This window comes from Colias philodice, chromosome 18 (genome assembly GCF_061535455.1).
Source record: "Colias philodice isolate Cphi_HAF_F1 chromosome 18, ilColPhil1 Martin Lab GWU primary, whole genome shotgun sequence".
NCBI classification, from domain to species: Eukaryota; Metazoa; Arthropoda; class Insecta; order Lepidoptera; family Pieridae; genus Colias; species Colias philodice.
Window position 1 is genome coordinate 5,507,858 of NC_143103.1, and position 15,431 is coordinate 5,523,288.

The following is a 15,431-nucleotide window of genomic DNA, read 5'->3' on the forward strand; positions in this document are numbered from 1 at the left end:
CGTATCTTTCTTAGATGTAGAGCAAAAAATAGAAAGAGCACTTGTTTTTTACGCAAAAAAATATTCAAAACAATCATAGATTTTTATTCATAAGTAGATATATTATGTATAAAGTTAAAAATCATAGCTGGATTATTTTTGCATGATTACCAAACATATACAGCTGTTATAAAGTCTTGATACCGGACACAAATATTAAATGATTACAATAAATGGAATGAGAATGAGTAGCGACGCGTGGAAAGTACAAGGAAATCCCGTACGTCAGATGAGCACAACGTCCTTCCAACAAAACACGCTCGCGTTCTGTCCGTGAATTAAAAAATAATAATATATTTATGTACATGACTTAATGTATTGATAACCTTATGCCGCTCAGGTTAATCAGTTGGGTGTTGATTGTCTTGGCCGACACTTGACTTACTTAATTTGTTTTGTTTGTGTGGAAAAGAAACGATGTTTAGTAATATGTGTATAAAAATATGTGTTATTAGTTTCATATTAGTGTCGTCTGCTTTATGTGCTAAAAGTAAGTGTTAAATGATGTGTTGAGAGTTCTCAATGTCATGTGTCACTTCAATAACAAGCTATTCGATTCCTTGTTTTGCAATTATTTCTTCATATTTTTCCTTTGATCAAACAATGTATTGGCAAATATAATGTTAACGCATTACATAATATTAACTTAGGACGTTATGTTTAATTTAGTTAGATATAATTATAACAAAATTTATCTGATGATTCAATGTGATGATTGTTTCTTAAAGAATTTTGGCTTCGTAGCTTGATGCACTTGTAAAGAGTAGGTATACTAAAACTTAAAAGCCATGATATTTTTCCTTGTTCTATTACACAGCTACAGGGGAAAAGCAGTTACACTGGTATCGTGATAAGCTTGTTGGGGTCACTTTGTGATAAAGATGCTTTAACTATACATATCTCTAATATATTATTTATAATAACACTTAAAAGTTATAAATAAATTTGAAGACATCTAGGAATTTGTGAGTAATTTGCCTACTCTTTCTTTCTTATCAACTCACCATATTATGTTTTCGGTTACCGTTTCAAAATTTTAATCTTGTTAGCTTAGTATTTACCTTACTATGCCAAAATGTAGAAACAAATATCTAAATTTAACATTTTTATATCATTATATCATCATCATCAGCATCATCAAAAACTCTTCCATAAGTCTTCTCGAAAACCTGTTCAAAAAGATTTATTCGATTTCGAAAAAAAATATTATTCTAAATACTAAAGTAGGTAAGTAAGTAACATAATACTATTATGTTTTTTAAGTCCATAGGCAACTGGGTATTTTCACATACTCTTCGTTAATTTAGTTACATACCTATATATACCTACTTAAAAGTTAAAATATATACCTCTATTTTTCAATATAAAAACAAACGTACATCCTCTTGTGGTTAGTTTGCTGATGTGTAGGTATTTATGACATAACATAACAATAAAACAACTGATGCGACGAGTCAAACTTGATTTCACACAAACACTATGGTACCTATAATACTTTGACTTATGCTGTATGCAAATTAATTAATATGAATTAACTATGTCTTGTATTGGTCGAACCACGTAGAACCGATAAAATATTCAGAGGACATTGACACATTAACCCTACAGTAGTCGCGTATCATTCACAATATTATAATATTTGTAAAAAATAAATGAAACAGTCATAACAAAAAACTTACGTTATTCAAGTTAGAGTACACGAAGGATGAAATAAATGGAGCTATTAGATTTCGACGACGAATTTTGTATCACTGGATTACACGTGTAGACCATGCGACTACTGTAGCCTGTAGGGTTGATCACGTTATAAAATGAATGATGATATGTATGTATCGTAGCCATATCGTAAATTTGCTCATTTCATGAAATGATTGATTGATTTTATGAAATGGTCGCATATCATCAAATGGTTGAATGTCTATTGGCCACATCATGATGTGGTTTGAGCATATCAATGATAAGAAATCGTTTCTCGACATGGCGCATAGGCATCTAATGCGCGGTTTTTTCATGAAAATTATGAAAAAAGTTATTTGATTATAATTTTTTTAATTTATATCGTAAAGTTTTTACATTAAATTATTGGTAGAGGCGCTGCAAGCGCTGTTTATGTGTAAAGATGGCGGCGGCTGGCGAAAGTTTTGGCTTTCCCTGAATCGATAAAAATATACAAGAATGATAATGAGGAAAAATTATTTCGTCTTAAATTCAAAAGGATAACACAATGCACATACTTCATAGCTGTTTTTTTGCATATATATGCAATGCATTTGTTGTTATTGAACGACATTTTTAATTTTTATACATAGATATTATCGAGTCTTTCGATTCGAGTATTTTTATATCAAAGTAAATAGTGACATCATGTGGGTATATTGGATTTAATTTAATTAAAATTGTTTTTTCATAAAAAAAATTAAATTCGATCACACACTGCACACTTCGATGTGTATAATGTTACGTAGATGTATCTACCTAACATGTATATTTTTCTTAGCAGCGCAAACAAGTTTTTTTTTTGTAAAATTTTAAAAGCAACAGCAGGCACCTTCAAGAAAGACATATAGAAAGTAAGAAATGTTTAAAGAATTGAAACATTTCGATCACGAGACAGAATTCGAACCCGCGTCTTTTGACTTTTCCCTTGATAGGCCCGGATTACCTTGATTATTGATTATTATTTTTTACCTCTCGGATTTCGGTGATCCCGCCGCGCGCCAGAGCTATAGAATTTTTTCTACTCTTTCGGTTTTATGTGTCCAGAGACACCCTATCCCGACTTGTGATCGAATTGTTTCTATTCTTTAAAAATTTCTCATGTGAAAGTAGTATATAAATATGTAAAGCATATAGGTAGTTATTACTTATTACCTACGTTTAATTTAAATTCCATTTCAGATGTATGTCGAAATGGTGCCAATTGTAAGAGAGTATGGCTTTGTGAAAGCATATACGGGAATCTGCAGGATAATAACAAACAATTGTTCATAACTTCACTCAGAGAATTTCACTGTGGTTTTGACACCGATGGAACTCCCATGGTAAGTTAAAAATTGTAATTAGTATCTACCTAATTATTTAGAATATTGAATGTTTGTAAGTTACTATCAGACACCGGTGTTTGTTTTTCTTTCACAAGTAACAGGGCAATTGAATAGTACGATTTTTCTAACTGGTGATAGTTTGGTGCTAACATTTTAATTATATTAACGACTCAGGAGTAGGTACCGAACGTTTACTTTCATTCCAAAGTTTCTCTCCTTAAAAATCCAATGAACTAAAGGTCTTAAATTCATTATTTTTTCTCTAACAATTTCAGATATGCTGCGCGCCATTTCCCACATTAAATGAAATGTTCAGTGGGGCAGATTTGTTACCAAATACAACAGTTTGTGGCATACAAAATGACAATAGGATTGTGGGCGGGACACAGACCGAAATTGATGAACATCCATGGATGGCGCTGCTGAAGTATACGAAACGTAAGTATGATAACAGATTTTTCTATAGCTGAGTCTGAGAGCAAAAATTAAGGCTTACATTTTAACCATAGGTAGGTACTTTAATTTCGCATTTAATGACCCAGCTTATGGAGGTTCACTGTCTATCTCTATCTACTGAATAAAATTGAATTTTATGAATTAGAAAAAAAAGAAGAATTACAATTTAAAAAAGCTATATTTAAATTGATAAGTAATCGAATGAATGGACAATATAAACGAAAAAGTTGAAACCTAGACGAAAAAAGGACATTCGAATTCTACAGGGTTACAGGTTAAGTCGACCTATTCCTGTTAAGAGCGTGTAGTAGGGGTCAAAACAAACTGATTTGATCTCATACCATATCCAAAAGTTAGCCGTTGAAGAGTTATTAATACCATATCCAAAAGTTAGTCGTTGAAGAGTTATTGCAATTTTAATTTTTTTTTGTAAATGCCACTTTTTCTTCGCATTTAGCGTTTAATTTTTTATTTTACTTTATTTGGTCCGGGTTTTTTTTAGATTTTGTGTAAAGATTGAGTTAAACAATAATTCTCAGCAATAAAAATCCATATTGCTGCAAACAATTCAAAGAAATGGCTTTTAAACTAAAAATAATAACATTAAAGTAATTAAGTTAACTCGTTTTAAACAAAGATATTGAAAAAAATCTCTATGAAAATGTGTCTCCAGATGTTTTTAAAAACATGTGCATGTTCTTAGCTATGTAAAAAGGTATGATAACCTCAGGTAAAAGCCAAAGGAGTAAAACTTCTTTGGCGAGATTCATAGATACCAAAATCGCCGCCTTGCTCCATAACGCGACAGTATTGCCATGACGCGATCTTGAAATTCGACGACCATCTTGGATTTTAGTTTTGATCTCATATTCGTTAAAAGCTACCCCAAAAACCATGAAAATGACACCCATCACGAAAACAGTCAAATTTTCGTCAGCGCCATCTTGGATTATAGTTTTGACCTCATATTCGTTAATAGCTACCCCAAAAACCATGAAAATGACACCCATGATGAAAATATGTCAAATTTTTCGTCGGCGCCATCTTGGATTTTAGTTTTGACCTTAAATTGGTTATTAGCTACCCCAAAAACCATGAAAATGACACCCATGACGAAAAGATGTACAATTTTCGTCGGCGCCATCTTGAATTGTTTTACCCCATCAATCTATTCAACAACCCATAAAAAAGAGCATCTCAGGCAAGGTAATTTTTTAAACATAATTTTAAATTACAAATAATTGGAATATGAAACTTATACAGTTTACTCTTATAAAGTATCAAATATTTCAAATCACGAAAACGAAAGTGCACGCACAATAATCTTTTTCTAATTCGTTTTATTTTTGGGACGAGGAGCGATACACCCGTCCTTCCAAGAGCGCTTCTGAGCGCGGTCTGACGACCCGCGAGAGCAAAATGTATGAAGAAATCGACAAGTATTTTTAATTTAGCTAATAATTGAAATAAAATATTGATTTAGATACAAAAAAATTATCAGCATCTATAAAGGACTATATATCCCTCAATAATTTATAGGTAAGAAGATAGATTAGGCTTTTAATTTTCTTAAAATGGTACCGTTTTAGACCCCATTTTTTTGCATTTTATGCGATCATTGTGCTGGGAAAATCGTATTTCAGCGACAATTTTGTATGACGTCTTACAATTTTTATAAGATGATCGTAGAACTGAATATATTATCTTTAAATTAAGATATTACTTTGTTCTCACGTGTAATTGCTTTGAGTTAAAATGGTACCGTAAAATAGCGTTTTTTGTTAAAAATCTGTAATAGCACCCTTATTAGGGCTCTTTCAATTTATGCGTTTCGTATCGGACCGCTACCGGAAAACGTGCCGCTAGTTATAACCCGCTGCCGTGCCGTTGCAGTACGGTAGCAGTCCGTTACCAAACGCTTAAATTGAAAGCGTATCTGACTGCCGTGCGTTTGTATGCTAGTGCTGTTTTAAATTTATTTGACACCTTAAGGCCCAGTTTCATCATGCTCTGTTAGTTAGTTTAACACGCTGTTAACTCTTTTAACGGGTCTTTAATGTAAGGGAGTGTCCCACCATGACCTGATGGAGGATTAGTTTCCTTAACACGGCATTATATTTGATTACTGGTATAGAGGCTCTTTAAATTTTTAACAAACGATTAGAAAAAATGATTTGATGTTTTCTTGCTGTCAAGATGGACTCTGCATACTATTTTATTTTTGAAAATGAAGATGTGTTGGATGATTTGTATAATTTGGATTATATAGTACGACCGCGACGGCCCAGAATTTATAAAGAACGTCGTCATTGTTTCGAAGAATATGATGATGTTGATTTTAGTACAAGATTTCGTTTATCAAAACAATCGGTTTTGGAAGTATTGCAATTAATTGAAGATAAACTCCAATAACTTTCGGATCTGTAAGTAAAACTATCTCGTGAGGTAATATTTATATTTATGTGCATAAAAGGTTCCTTCCTACATACTGTATTATTTTCAATTAAACCATAATAATCCTGTGAGTCATGTCAAATCTAGTATTGAATACCAATATAGGTACTTAAAATGTAAACTTCACCACTACTCAGGTAAGGCCTCCTCATGATTATGAAATGTACTTATCTTAATTTTAAATTCTGTTTTAGGAATCAATCAGTTTCACCTACAGACCAACTGCTTATTGTAGTGCAGTGCAGTGATGGCTCAGTGGTGAAAAACATCGTGAGGAAACCGACATATCATAAGATAGCGTGGTGGATAATGACCTGATCCCTTACCGTGTTTAAGTTTAAGTTAGCACTACCAATCCCATGTCCCAGCAGTGAGAACGTATATGGGCTGACGATGATGATGATCCTAATTTAATTTAAATGTGACATCGTTATAGAAATATGTAATTTTTCATGTTACCTAAATAAATAAAACTTGTGTTTTTATAAAACATTTTTATTGTACCTATCAACATCATTCAATAAATAGGTTATAACAACTAGATACTAGGTTATTACAAACAAGAATTTACTATTAATTTACTTTAAATGTATCTTGCTGCTTTCTTTTACGATGTTAAAATACATGTTTATTTTGACGCTCGATTAATAAATGTCTGATTTAGAAAATATTGGTGAAATTGGGTCTAAGCCATGGACTCTGACGAAGAAACATTACTGTTAGTGCTCTTCATCTGTCCGTCCGTATTATTACCACGACTGACTTATATATTATAACCTCAAAACGCGCGTATTTCTGTACTTGAGTACCCGTAGAAATGTAAGATGATTAAATTAGATTAGACCAAAAAATTAATTTTTAGAGCACGAATATTTTCTGTCATATCATACCGATATATCGATATTTTTAAATAAAAAAAATGTGTGCGTGTACTAGTGTACACACGTAAGAAATGAAACTTCTTTATGACCTTATTTTTCAAAAAACAATTTACTATATGCAACTTTCCAGAAATACGTCGAATCAAAGATGGCGCGTAACGGAAAAATGTCACGCGTAACGAAAAAATGTTACACAAAATTTTTTCCAACCCTGATAAAGAAGTTTCACTGCAAATATCAATATCGATATTAATATTTTCAAAAAACATCGATACGATATATATCGATACTTTATTGCATTTCCGACATCCCTATGGGACTTGCGACGTTGCCGTCCTGCTGTCGAGCGTTCGCGGGTACGGACGCCGCGCTGTTGCCGCACCGTGCATTTTGTATGAAAACAAACGACCGGTCGTGCGCACTTCGGCACTGTAGCGACTAGCGGTCCAATACGAAACGCATAAATTGAAAGAGCCCTAATTGTCTTATTATTGGTATTCCTTTTTATTGGCGTATTGTTTTGTTAAAGTTAATTATTATAAATATTGTAATACAAATAGCTGTAAGGAATCTATGTATGTAAAAATAAATAAAATAAGTTTATTTATTTAGAAATTTGAGTTTGATAATATTAAAACTTTACCTTCTAGTTATGAGTTAAAAGTAATATACTTTATGCTTAAACTTAGCTATGTAAATAAAGCAGATAAATTCAACCTTAATTTATTTTTATTTTTATATCATTATTTTGTTTCTCTTACAGCAAAAGGCAGTGGATACTACTGTGGTGGAGTCTTAATATCCTCCAGATATGTTCTCACAGCGGCACATTGTATAAAAGGAGCGGATTTGCCATCAACATGGAGTTTGTATGTAGATTATCAAACTGTATTTCCCATTTAGTATGCAAGAACCTCACTCATAAGCGACCGACTATTCGAGGATATTTGACTTGAAATTTCAGAAACCTAATATTAAAGTATGTGTAACCCAAATTCTACAAAAATGTTTTTAACTTTTTTTTCCGCGCACCCACTTAGTACCTATCAAGTTTGAAGTTAAGCTTTATGCCAAGTAGGTATTTGTCTTTTAACAGCTAATTTCCAACTTTTCAGAAATGAAGTGCGTCTCGGAGAGTGGAATCTAAAATCTAAAGAAGATTGCAACAAAGACGATTGTGCCTTGCCTGTTGTGAATGTTCCTGTTGAAGAAGTTATAGCTCATGAGAAGTATAATGCACACGATGGAAATCAGCAACATGACATAGCGCTTATAAGATTGGCGCATGAAGTAAATTTTACTGGTGAGTACAAAACATTATAATTCGGATTATTATCTTTTACGGATCAAAATATAATCGTCATATCTTCCAGACTTATATATGTATAGAATGAAATAAAAAAAATCCTAGATCCAATACCTGGAAAAAAGTTACGAAGGGTGAAAGGTCACAAAAACCGCTCTTTCATGATTTTCAGGAAAACTTTATCTAAAATTAATTTCCGTTATAATAGTATAATATAATTAATAAAGTTATTACCTATCTTTTACGGGTACTCATGTTGATGGAATTCCACGTACCTCGATGACTTTTTAGTTATTGTGAGAGCTTTAAAGCTTCTGTTAAGCAATATGACTCACGGGAAGTATCTGGGAGTACTGACATCTCATTTTTAACTGTAGGTATATTCTAAAACATATGTGAAAATCAGACAATACGTGAATTAAGTACCTACTGTTTTTATGTACCTTGATCACAGAATATCTGGTAATCAGCCGATTCCAGATATAAGATGATCAACCAGATCAAGGTAAATAAAAACAGTACTGAATTCACGTATTTTCTCATGGCTGATGTAAAACTCTCAAAATAATTAAAAAAGTCATCGATATACGTGGAATTTCATCAACATGAGTCCCCTTACAAGATAAGTAATAACTTTATTACTTATATTATACCATTATTTTTTAATAATTATAGTAAACTAATGTTTTTAGCAGGTTATTTCATATCTGTTACACTTTTAAGTAATAATGTGAATTTGATGATATGTCAGTTATATTTCTTTAATGTGGTTGGCATGATGTAAAAAGCATGAAAAATGTCCGGCTTTTGAGGTAACATCTTTTTATACGTCCCCAAGTAACATGTATAAAATTTAGCTTTTATACTATAACAAAACTTAGGTACTATTTTATACACCTTTACTACCTGTTACCTGCCCAAGTAACCACAAGCCATGCTTGATAGTCGCTGGTCGTTCTTATCTGTATAGGACACATATACAGAGAAACTTTCAACTTTTATAAAATAACGAAGGTCTGTCCGTCGCGGGCTCTTCTAGTTACTATTATAGGCTCGAACCACAATACCACAGTATGTCTATGGAAAACTCATTTGTTGCATGTGACATACGCGTTGTCTCTTTTACTGTGACCACAACACGATGGTAGGTATCTATTTTTTCGCTCAATGAGAGTTTTCGGTCCTTGAGCGTATACATAACTAGATTATTATAATAAAAGCATAGGTACTATGATACGTAATTAAATTAAATCATACTTTTGACGTGACAACGTCTTATAATTCGATAGAGCCGGTTGCACGCACGAAAAAACATGACTCATGCGGCGTTACCTCGCTCTGAGGCGTTCCATGTAAGAGCGTATACGCACTATGCGGGTAGCCGCATTGCGGGTAGCCGTCCGGCTGACCGCAAGCACAATTATGTACGTAATATTCATTTCTATGCGCACTGTGCGGTCTGCGGTAGCCGCATCGCAGTGCGCATAGAAATTAATATTACGTACATAATTGTGCTTGCGGTCAGCCGGACGGCTACCCGCAATGCGGCTACCCGCATAGTGCGTATACGCTCTAAGGCTTGAATTGCAAGCGAGAGCGCGGAACGAGCGACAAAGAAGCACAATCGGACGTTGTCACGTTCAACTATCGTCAGTAAACCGACTTTACAGACAACCAATTTTTCTATAGAATTTATATTTAAAAATATCTATTCAATTCTGTAAGAGGAGATCTATACTTATTATTGTAATATTTTAATCTTATTGCTTTTTTACAGACTTTGTGAAACCAATATGTTTACCATACACTTCAGAATTTGAGAGGAAGACATTTGAAGGATTGACAATGGAAGTTGCTGGTTGGGGAAAAACCGAAACAAGTGAGTGCCACCAGTAAATTTGAAGTTCGTGCCCCGAAAATATATAAAAATAATTAAAAACTTAAGAAGGCTAAAACTTTCAACTTTCAAACCTTTGTCTGTTTAGTAATATTGTTGCGAACAAAATATCTACAGACACATAGACTTACTCTTATAGGTTAACTAGCTTTACGCCCGCGGTTTCGCCCGCGTTTTCAAAAAAAAACCAGCATAGTTCCCGTTCCCGTGGGATTTCCGGGATTAAATCTATCCTATGTGTTCATCCAAGTTACCCTTTATATGTGTGCTAATTTTCATTATAATCGGTTCAGTAGTATTTGCGTGAAAGAGTAACAAACATACACATACACATCCATCTTCACAAACTTTCGCATTTATAATATTAAGGGCCGATTTTTCAATGCTTGGATAAAACTTATCCGTCCAATAAAGTATTACACGATACTGTTAAAATGTCACGTAAACTGTCAAATACAGGCAATTAGAATACGTTTTTAAAATGGTAGTTTTATACATTATTCGACGAATAAGTTTTAACCGAGAATTGAAAAATCAGCCCTAAATAGGATAGGATATAGGAAGTAGGATTCGTTGTATGACCTGGGCGAGCTATGGACTGATTGTGATAACATAATTCTATTATTCACAATAATAACGTTTTTTACAGAATCTACATCGGACGTGAAACTCAAAGTGCGTCTGCCAGTAATAAGACAGGACGATTGTAAAGAAATTTATTCAGCTGCGAACAGAGTGATAACGGATAAGCAAATGTGTGCTGGTGGTGTATCGGGTGAAGACTCTTGCAGAGGTGACTCTGGCGGCCCACTTATGGGTCAAGATAATAAGAATAATAAGGGTAATTGGTTCGCGGTGGGGATAGTGTCGTACGGACCATCCCCGTGCGGTACAATCGGATGGCCCGGAGTCTACACGCGTGTTACGCACTTTACCGATTGGATTATTAGAAATATGCGTGCATAATTTCTCGTTCATAAGTCTTTTCAGAGACTTACGTTTATCGTAAGAACAACTTTTAGAACATTCAATATTGAATATTATGATTTTTTTTTTACTGCAGTCCTGAAGGACCAAGAGACGCTATAACAAATTAGAAATAAATGTAAAGATAGAAATACTTTGTATCCTTAGTAACCCTGAACTCGTAATACAAGATCCCAAAGCTATAACGATAAGAAATTTTCACGCTGATTCCATATTATTATATTTAAATATAAATTTAAATGCAAAACAATTGTTTATTTTTCCAATATACTATAAACTTGTGTCTGTTAATATTTATTGAAGCCTGCTGTATAAAGATCAAGGTCTAATTGATCTCATTCCGTCAAGGCCGTGAATTTGCATTACCTACCTATTGGAATCGCTTCGAAATGAAGCATTTTTAAATGTGCCATTTTATCATTTTGTTAAATAAACCATATTTATAATAAAAAAATTGCATTATTTCGATTATACCCTGTTCTACGTCATAACTCATAACAAAAAACAACTTTTAAACCAAACCAAAGTCTCTGAAAGAGAAAAAAAAAGATGATGGTTTGAACATTTATGTTTAATAGGAAATTATAAATAAAAAAACATTTGTAGTGATTAAAAACTTTATTAAATACTAATATAATTTATGCAGTCCATTCAAATCCTTCCCACGTGTTTCCAGCACCTTAGCCTCACTCCCTTACAAGTTTAAAAGTTATTACATGTTATTATACACATGCTAACTTTCCATATATTAGGAGTAATACATATACACTTGGCACAATATCTTTTATTTGTACTTGATTGGTTTTTACATCTTTGGATAGAAATATAGAATGAAATGAAATGTCACCATTAATTTGAGGCAGAAGTAATACTGATATTATTTGTATCAACTGAAAAAATATAGCAAAGGAAAGCGAAATTACCAAATATTTTCAAACTTAGTTAACTAACAGTTGTTTTGCCTTTATGTATGTATGATATGATTTTTTTCTTATTTATAACAATGAATTTAAAATTGAGTGAATAATGTGAACTGCGCGTCAAAATAATAAAGGCTGAACTGTTAGCAAACTTTTACATGGCACCAACTATTGCAATTTATAAATAATATATACTTTGTGTTTACTAAATATCTGTTTATAATTTCATACAATTTATGTATAGATACTTCATACTATAACAATCATATAAGCTTAAATATAAAACAACATTGTGCGATCTCAATGTATTAATAATATATTCTTCCATTAAAATAATAGCAGATAAAAAACTAAACAGAATATCAATTATAAACTGAGATTCTTACAATCAGTGGAATGTTATTTGGAATGCTTTTTTAAGAGAAAATGTGTCAATGTAAACATTTTCGAACATTAAATTAACATGAAGCTGTTTATAGATAAATAATTCACTATCATAATGTTTTCTTTTAAATTTTCATAAAGCAGATAGATCTCAGTGTAAAATATATCAAAATCTTGTTTCTGAGATCAAATATAAAAAACCTTTACAATATATTAGTACCTTCTCCTTAAAATTAAAATTTATTTAAACATACAAATATTATATTTTGCCAAGACTTCTAAAATGCATGCTTTTATCAAATGATTACATGTTTAAATTGGGAAGCTTATGTCTACTCTTTAGAGTCAAATCCAATTAACTTAATAAATACATATTATATAAACGTATCAAGATCTATTTTCAGGTACAGAGTACCAAATTAAATATCTATGGAACTGTTTATGTGGAACATTATATTACAAAATAAATACGAATACTTAACAATGCAAAAGGCAGAACATAAATGTTTTATAGCCATTATTTTCTTATTATGAGCAAATTTAATATTTATTAAATATCAATACTTTTATATAGCTCAATATGACACTTGAAAACTAGTACAGTCAGCAACATAAGTCACTTGACATTAAGTCATATCATAACAAATTATTACACAAAGGAAAAAGAAAATCAAACCATTCCTTTCTAATAAGTATTAAGCAAATAATGATATCAAGGCTTACCATTTGTATTTGTTTTAGATTTCAATTTCAAGTAAAATATTTGCTGCTGATATTACATAATAACAAATAGTTTTATTTTATTTAAGACGCAGCTGCGATTTCAACAACAACCTCTTGATTTGCAAGGCTGTTATCATCTGCTTGAATGTTTGGAATGTCTTCATTTTCTTCTGTGTTTTTCTCACCAACTGTTTCATTTGTACTGAAGAAATCATCGGTACCATTGACTTTAACTCCATTGACAAGGATGTCTTGTAGTTTGTTGCCAAATTCTGCGTCTATTTCCGTAACTGCTTTCAATAGTCTGTCTCTTTGTTCTTCAGCCCATGTGGGAAACCATTCATTGAATAATTTTATCTGTATAAGAATAATTCAGGGTTTAATTCTAGAGATCTTAACTAAATAAAATTAATGTTATAAATAAAGTTAGACACATAAAACTGAAAGAATAGAATAAATTCGATTGCTCTGGCGGGTCACGAGTGGCTGAATTGGTCAGGCATCCGCTCCGGAATGGCGCGAAAGGATGCAAGAAACAAGAAGGTTCGAGTCCCGCCTCGTGATCGAATTTTTTCTATTCTTTATAAATGTATATTTGCTTTATGCATTTGCATGCCATAAAAAAAATATATCAATTTCAAAATTAATGTTATCAATTTCAAATTACTATTTGTAAAAAATATTATCAAACAGTAAAAGTTATTAAATTATTTAGTAGCTTAAAATAGCCATGTTGACTTCCTTTATCTCTAATTGTTAATAGACTTCCTTCCCTTTATTATGTTTCATTGGTGCATAAGCAATAACCAATGTAGAGAAAGTATCATAAATTTTTAAATAACAAATCTATCTACTGATTTGTATATATATTTTAGAAAGCTTTACTTTACATAGATTAGAATTATGACTCAAAACTTACACGACACTGGAACAAGCTGACAGGCTTATCTTCACAAGTGAGGGATGCAAGGCCAGCTGCAAGTTGCTCTGGCTTATCACCATGTGCCGCAGCTAGTATGGGAAGGAAATCCTCCCTCTGCAGTTCACTGAACTCCTCGAACCATTGGATCATGTACCTCAACTGAGCTTCTGATGTTAAACCTGAGTTGGACATGCTGCGCGGTGTATATCTGTATTCTGTTACTGAATCTGAAAGGTTTTTAAAAACTTTTAGCAATTTGAACTAAAGTAAATACCAGTACATGTGGGAGTTCAGTAATAAATATTTTGCTGGTTGTTCTTGTCAAACAATAAAAACTTTTTGTCTGCTGAGATCTGGTTGAGCAATCAGCAGTATTTCATATAAAACTATAATTCACATAAATGAAATTCAAACTTAAAATATGAATAGAGGTTTAAACCTCTATCCGTTCCATAAAATATATTTACTTACTTTCAGGAACAACAGATAAACAAACAGCAGATCCAAATAAAAAACTCATTTTGTTATTGATTTAATACAAAAATATAAACAATAATTATCATGTATACGATCGGCTACAACGGGATCGACAGTGAAACTAACAATATTACAGTTGACGCGTTAGATGTAACTTATCAACTTTCCATTCAAGCACTGCAAGGTTAAATAATATGCATAATTTCACCTCTCGATAATGTTATATCACACAGCATAACTTTCTATTCATTTAATTACCATACCGATCGAAACATCAGCTTGTTAATATGCTACCGATAGTTACTTAACAAACTGTTAAAAAATTATTGAAATTGGTGTGTGTACATGTAGGTATCTAAGTAATTATTAAATTCCAAATGCGTTACCTGAAATATTATATGTATACCCCAAACAAATCCTTTTACACTTCGTTTAATACAAACTAACTTTTCGTTTATTTAATTATATTTCGAGTAAAGTTAAAAAATGTTAAAGATTAAAACCAATTAGTTTTGAGGAATGTTGTGAGTTGTCACTTGTCAAGTCACATTGACAGTTTTTTGTTTGATTGGCAACTGCCAGGGAAGGAAACAGATTATCTAAGAATATGCCGGTTTTGTAAAGTCCATAAAATTAAAATAACCAATATATTACCTTTTAAAATATGTGCTCTAAGGGCTCTAAGTTTTATAATTTGAGCGTAACATATTAAAGCATTAACAAACATCAATCTTATTGTAGTTTTCATGCAAAATTATATTACATAATTATATTATATTATCTCTTTCTTTTAAAATAGAAAACCTGTTCGTATATATACAGGGTGTAATCGTTAAGTGTGCACAGGCGATTATTCCGCAACTATTGCAGATATCAAAAAGGTTTAAACTGATATTGAAAGTACTATAACTAATAATGAGTAAAATGACAATAACAACTTT

At 32.1% G+C, this 15,431-nt stretch overlaps 2 protein-coding genes across 3 annotated transcripts; one reads left to right on the top strand and one right to left on the bottom strand.

Annotated features, from left to right (window-relative positions):
- Positions 1-253: 253 nt before the first annotated feature.
- Positions 254-11,518, top strand: LOC149480446 (CLIP domain-containing serine protease HP8-like). Its single transcript, XM_089706760.1, has 7 exons — positions 254-529; positions 2,938-3,080; positions 3,359-3,521; positions 7,638-7,743; positions 7,990-8,177; positions 9,958-10,059; positions 10,727-11,518. Exons 1-7 carry the CDS (start codon positions 457-459, stop codon positions 11,041-11,043), a joined length of 1,092 nt encoding a protein of 363 aa, XP_089562886.1. The 5' UTR covers positions 254-456; the 3' UTR covers positions 11,044-11,518.
- Positions 11,519-11,833: 315 nt separating this feature from the next.
- Positions 11,834-15,047, bottom strand: LOC149480447 (uncharacterized protein C14orf119). Of its 2 annotated transcripts, none has more exons than XM_089706762.1 (3): positions 14,877-15,047; positions 14,011-14,240; positions 11,834-13,448 (listed from the first exon to the last, which is right to left on the bottom strand). In XM_089706762.1, the coding sequence occupies exons 2-3, from the start codon at positions 14,203-14,205 to the stop codon at positions 13,173-13,175; spliced, it is 471 nt and encodes a 156-aa protein (XP_089562888.1). In that variant the 5' UTR covers positions 14,206-14,240; positions 14,877-15,047; the 3' UTR covers positions 11,834-13,172. The 2 variants fall into 2 exon arrangements, with proteins under 2 accessions (XP_089562888.1, XP_089562887.1); XM_089706761.1 differs by lacking the exon at positions 14,877-15,047 and adding an exon at positions 14,485-14,708.
- Between the last annotated feature and the right edge of the window lie 384 nt (positions 15,048-15,431).